The sequence below is a fragment of the Benincasa hispida genome, chromosome 10 (genome assembly GCF_027475165.1).
Source record: "Benincasa hispida cultivar pf3 chromosome 10, pf3_genome.v1.1, whole genome shotgun sequence".
NCBI classification, from domain to species: domain Eukaryota; kingdom Viridiplantae; phylum Streptophyta; class Magnoliopsida; order Cucurbitales; family Cucurbitaceae; genus Benincasa; species Benincasa hispida.
In genome coordinates, this window is record NC_143487.1 from 794,704 (window position 1) to 800,697 (window position 5,994).

The following is a 5,994-nucleotide window of genomic DNA, read 5'->3' on the forward strand; positions in this document are numbered from 1 at the left end:
CTATCGTCGATGGAGGGATTTTCAAATATTTGAAAGAAAGTGATGTATGAAATCTTAACTTAAAAAATACAAATTTTCGATCTCGTTTGTTAACCATTTTGTTTTTTGTTTTTACTTTTTGAGAATTAAACATATTTTTTTCTCATTTCTTACCATGATTTACATATTTCTAAGTATAATTATTGAATTGTTAGTCAAATTCAAAAAACAAAATAAGTTTTTAAAAATTACTGTTTTTAATTTTCAAAATTTAGCTCGATTTTTTGTACACGACCGATAAAAAATAAATAATAAAAAAAAATTCGTTGGTGAAAGTCATGTTTATTAATTTAACTTTCAAAAACTAAATATCACAGCAAAAATGGTTATGAAAGACTAAAGAGATCTTCATACTTAATTTGGAATACACCAGACATCCCAATAACAGCATAGGACCAGAGATTCCTATATGAACTTGTACTATACGAATTGCTATAAAATTTGTAATAACCATTATTTAGAGTTTTGATTCACCCACATGTGCGAAGAGAAAGGAGACATTCACAGACCTCTAAACCAAATGGCTCTGTAGAAAATTGAATTGAACAGAAGCAGAAAATTATGCAACAAACCACCACACGCGGCATTGAAATTTCAAAAGGGAGCACAAAGGGGTGACCCACGATTTTGAGAGTATTTAATGAGGCGAATCTACAAGAAGGTTGGTTCCTTGGAGGAAAGGGAGAGCAACCAAATTCAAGGCGATCCTGCCCCCTGCCGTATCCGCCATGTTGTTCATCGCCGTGCCTCTTTCCTGACAATTATTCCATTATGTCCAGCAACTGTATCGGGAAAGTTTTGCTAACAGAATCATTCAGTGACTTGACTTGGGACGCCGCTGCTCCATCTGGGTTCGTTGTTGTTCTTTCTTTCTTTTTCTTTTTCTTTTCGAGGAAGATAATGCTCTCCACCTGTTTGTAAAAAGTCCCCTTCATATTTCATGATTTTTTTTTTTTTTTTTTTTTTTTTTTTTTTTTTTTTTGTGATTTTCGTGCAAAATGGGTGCTGTATAGTTTTTAAATCATTTGATTTGGTATTGCAAGCCTTTGAGATTTAAGTTTTTGGGTCTTTTACCCGTAATTCATTGGTTTCCCCTTCATACCCATATGATCATTTTTCTTTCAAGATTTAGAACAACTCATCATTTTCGTTTGGGATCCAGAGGTACAAACAAAACAAGTATATTTTAAAAGTGTACTTATGGTAATGGAGTTGAATTTTTTACACCGTCAACAGTCAACTCCTGTAATAGTTTTGACGGTGGTGGAGTGTGAACTATTTGTTTCAAGTTTAAATTTCTACCTGACAGTACCGTAGGCGTCAAGGAGAAGTCCAAAGCTACTGGGCACTTGTACAGAAAAAAGAATAATTTTTTGTATATACACATTATATTTTTTTTCCCAAGGCAATTGGGATTTAAGAAGAGGCAACTAGGCAAGCTAAGCCAGGGGATATGGCGTTCCACAGAATCAGCCAAAAAAGAGAAAAGGAACGTAAAAAAAAGAAGCAAAAAGGTAAGACCCCAGAAAATGAGGAGGAGGGGTAAGAGCTTCTGGTTTCTTTTCCGTCGTGTCCCTCTCAGTCCCATGTCACCACGTCTCTCTCTATCTGTAAAGTCGAAGTCATATATGATCCCAATTTTCCAATGTTTCTATTAACAAGCTGTCTCTGTACCATTGAGCAATAAACGCGGGCGAGCTTTCCTTCTTCTTCTTCTTCTTCTTCTACTACTACTACTACTACTACTACCGAGTCAATCTTACTCTCTGCATGTTCTCTTGGCATCAAAGATTCTTGTTTTTCTCCCTTATGATTGGCCTCTTTTCACTTTGGCTTCACTGTTGGAGTTTGTTCTTCCTCTGTTCTTAGATCTGGCAATTACATTTTCCAATTTGTTCTGCCATTTGCATTCTTAAAGGCCTCTTCTTCACGCATCTGAGGCTGACTGATCATGGCTTGTTTCATACAGGGTTTCTGCGATACTGTTCCTAAGGAAGCTAAAATCCTCAAATCTGCTCGGTTGGTAGCCGCTTTGACGAGGGATTGATGAATATCGAGGCACCATGGAGACGAGAATGAAGAAGTACAACCAATTGAGTCCTGAGAGGGCTAAGGTGTGGACGGAGAAATCGCCCAAATATCAACAGGTTCGGAAGGTGCCTGTGGTTTACTATCTATGCAGAAATAGGCAGCTGGAGCATCCTCATTTCATGGAAGTTCCACTCTCATCTCCTGAGGGACTGTACTTGAGAGGTATTTTCAAATCGAAATGTATAAGATTATGTTACCTCCTGTTGATAATAACCCCCTTCCCCTCTCCCAACGGATTGATATGCTTTAAAGTAGTTTTTTCCCAGATGTGATTAACAGGCTTAACGTTCTCAGAGGAAGAGGGATGGCTACCTTATACTCTTGGTCTTGTAAAAGGTAAATTATTTACAATCTTTACGTTTTTCTTATGCATCTCTTTGGATGATGATAAATGTTGGAGAGAAATAATCAGAAAACTCTCAGATGTTTCAGTTTTTGAATTGTTGAGATACAACATTATTCTTATAGTGCAATCTGTTGGCCCTAATTATGCAGAAGCTACAAGAATGGATTTGTTTGGCATGATCTCTGCGAAGATGACCTAATTCTTCCGGCTCATGGAAATGAGTATGTTCTCAAAGGCTCCGAGCTGTTTGAAGAGTCCACTTCTAGTAAAGGTTAGTAAAAAAAAATTGTGATATGAAGTTTTGAAGACATAATTGGTGGTTTAAATGCGCATCTGACATAACTTGAGAAACTAAACTGGGGAAGAAACTTATGGGTGATTATTTGGTTCTGTTTCTCGTGGCAAAGAAGTAATGAAAGAAATTGAAAGTTAGATATGTTCTCACAGACCCTTTCACCTCCATTGGCAATATGAATATTCAACCACTGAAGCAATTACCTGATCCAGCATCTTCCCAGAGTCAGGATGATTCTTCATCATCTTCAAGCATGAACGGAAAAGAAATGAAAACTTCTCACGAGGATGACCTCTCGTTGTCTGTCCTTCGACCTGGTTCATCAGGCATGTCTCCAGATTCTGGAGGTGGAAAGAGTTCATGGGGTGGTTGTCTTAGCTTGACAGAATACAAGGTGTACAAGACTGATGGCTTGTCTGATGCATCAACTCAGACTGAGGAAAATATTGGCAGACCTAAAACACGAGAAACTTGTACAAGGGGAGTTTCAACAGATGATGGGTCCCTAGAACCGGAATGTAGCCAGACTCCTAGCAATGTGACTTTAAATCAAAAGAAAAACTATGATGCTCCTCAGGATTCGGTTTCTCCACCCCAATTGTCTTCGAGTGCTTCCTCCTCAGGTGGGAAGACTGAAACGTTAGAGTCTCTTATCAGAGCCGATGCCAGTAAAATCAACAGTTTCAGGATTCTTGAAGAAGAAGAAATTCGGATGCCAACCAATGCAAGACTCAAGGCTACAAACGTGTTAATGCAACTTATCTCGTGTGGATCAATATCAGTCAAGGATCATAGTTTTGGACTCATTCCATCATACAAACCAAGGTTTTCTCACACCAAATTTCCCTCCCCATTATTCTCTACTACAGTGATGTTGGGAGAACTCAACTGTCTGTCTGAGAATCCTAGGATGATGGGCTTGAGGTTAGAAGACAAGGAATATTTCAGTGGTAGCTTGATTGAGACTAAAATGTTGCAAGGGGATGGGCTGACAACTCTAAAACGATCATCTTCATACAATGCTGACAGGTTCTTTTATGCTCATATACTTTACTAATGTTAAATGTACTAACATCCACGAATCAATTTATCATTTTTTATTGTCTTCAATTCGCATATACTTTGTGCCGTTCATGACTTATGGAGATAACGATGGTCAAGCTTGCTCAATTAAGGCAGTGACATAATTGAAGAAAAGGAACCCTTACAATGTTTTCAATGGACAGGAGACCAAATTGTTCAATGTCCATCACCTTTAACATGCTGAAGACCAGTCCTTGTTGTTTTGATTGATGGAACCCTTGATGCATGCCTGTGCTATTTTCTGTTGGTTTATTTTCTTTTTCCTGTAGCATAGGAAGTTAAGAAGTTATAAAGTTCCTATGCTACATTTATGTGTTGTATGAAGCAGCTTTATGAGAGACTATGCGGATTTGGCTGGCCCAGATTGGTGAACCAGCATTTCTGTCATGTTCTTTTACATTTTGAACTTGTGCATAATAGTGCTTATAGGGGGAAAGTCCTCGTGTCTTCTCACTGTTACTTGTTTTACCTTGTTTCTCATGTTAATGTAAGTAGATCCTTTGAAGCTTCACCTCTGTTTCTCATGTTATTGCTGCTTTAACCTACTTCTCTGCTCTGCCCATAAAATGAAAATTTGGGACTTATCTAATTGGCTTTGGTTGATCAAAGGACAAATGTGAAAATTACATGGAGGTACATAAAAATAACTTACCATTATTGCTAGCCACAATAGAATGTGAACCTTTCATATCTTTCAAATGTATGTTTGTACTTCATGTTTTGTGTGCATATGTCTGGCAGCAGCTAGATTTGGTTTCAATCATTATATTGTACGTATGTCGGTATTTACTTATTTTGTTTCATACAATACACATTAAAAGTTGTGTCTATTACTAGAGAGCTTTTGGGATATGTGTGGTTATTTCTTCATAATGCTTGCAGTTTCAGTTAGTTTATAACTAACAATAAGCTAATACTATAGGACATGTAAGCAATTGAATTCAACTGAAGACAAGGATCAGTCGACCTCTAGCCGCTCAAAGTGCATTCCACGGGCCATTAAAGCTTCACTAAGCAAGCAGCCACGAAACGACCCTATGAAATCTCCTACTTCTGATAGGCCAAGAACATCTTCTGATGGTGTCGATAGCTCTCAGAACATAAGCCCCGCTACCTCCAATGACAGTAGTAAAAGGATTACAGAGCCTTGCTCCGGAAGGAAACAGTCTAAGAGGCTAGATTCCTTTCGAGAAGAGGAAGAGGATGTGATTAAGATCGAAGAAAGTTGAGTGCCGATTTGCAATTTTCTTGATAGATTCTCAAGGTGGCACTATCTAGCCATTGTTCTAGTGAATCGTTGTTGACATTTAGTTCAATTCTCGTTTCACAGGCTTGCTTCAGGAGCTCGGGTTATAATCTGGTCGAAATCAACTTGTAATAGCACAGATGTTGGCTGTACTTAGAGCACACTATGAACAACCAATGGATGCCTCCTCTTTTGGCCAAGTTGAAAAGCTCGTTCCCGCCAAGATCCTACTTTTGATCAGATCTACTTCGAATTCAATTGATGTTGATAATTTGTTGGTGGGGCCTTGGTGATTCTGTATATCTCTCGAGTGTAAAAAGGAGAAAACCACCAGTCTTCAGCTAGAGGGGCGCGCAGTTTGGCTTTGGGACCAACTCAGAGATCTTTTGGGTTGGTTGGCTTTTGCTTGTCAGGTCAGCAAATATTAAATGATAAAATTGTAACTTTCCTTTAAACTACAGTTACCATCACTTCTTTTTATGATTCCTTCTTTAGCTTTAGAATAGTTCCTGCAGGCAGAATCTGTAACAAAAAAGCTAGGGAGGAGTGTCACCCCCTTTAATATTATTTATAATTATTTAGCTCTCTCTCTGGAAGGTTTCCCAACTTCAACAACATCATTTTTTCCCCCTTTAAAACAAGTCAACTCGATTAAGTAAAAATGCCTGTAAAAACATGGGTTTTTGCTACCTTCAAAGCAAGATGAGACGTGATTCTCCTCAAAAGCCTCATTTGGGTTATTTTAAGAGATGCCCTTTAAATGTTTTAGTAAATTTAATACATCTTTAACTAGAATGGAGAAGTCTGTTTCTTCCTAGAACAAAAGGAAACTTGGCTTCACGTGTGAGAAGCCTTGGAAAGCGTGGGGGGTTGGTTAGGTCTAAATTTAAGCTG

General features: G+C 38.1%; 1 protein-coding gene across 10 annotated transcripts; it reads left to right on the forward strand.

Moving 5' to 3' along the window:
• The first annotated feature begins 367 nt into the window (after positions 1-367).
• LOC120088519 (UPSTREAM OF FLC protein (DUF966)) lies at positions 368-5,681 on the forward strand. Of its 10 annotated transcripts, none has more exons than XM_090306129.1 (7): positions 368-890; positions 2,009-2,292; positions 2,397-2,466; positions 2,626-2,747; positions 2,924-3,800; positions 4,777-5,078; positions 5,185-5,681. In XM_090306129.1, exons 2-7 carry the CDS (start codon positions 2,103-2,105, stop codon positions 5,208-5,210), a joined length of 1,587 nt encoding a protein of 528 aa, XP_090162255.1. In that variant the 5' UTR covers positions 368-890; positions 2,009-2,102; the 3' UTR covers positions 5,211-5,681. The 10 variants fall into 10 exon arrangements, with proteins under 10 accessions (XP_090162255.1, XP_038901817.2, XP_090162262.1 ...); XM_090306136.1 differs by having other exon boundaries at positions 704-890; positions 2,386-2,466; XM_090306131.1 differs by lacking the exon at positions 368-890 and adding an exon at positions 984-1,553.
• The last annotated feature ends 313 nt before the right edge of the window (positions 5,682-5,994 follow it).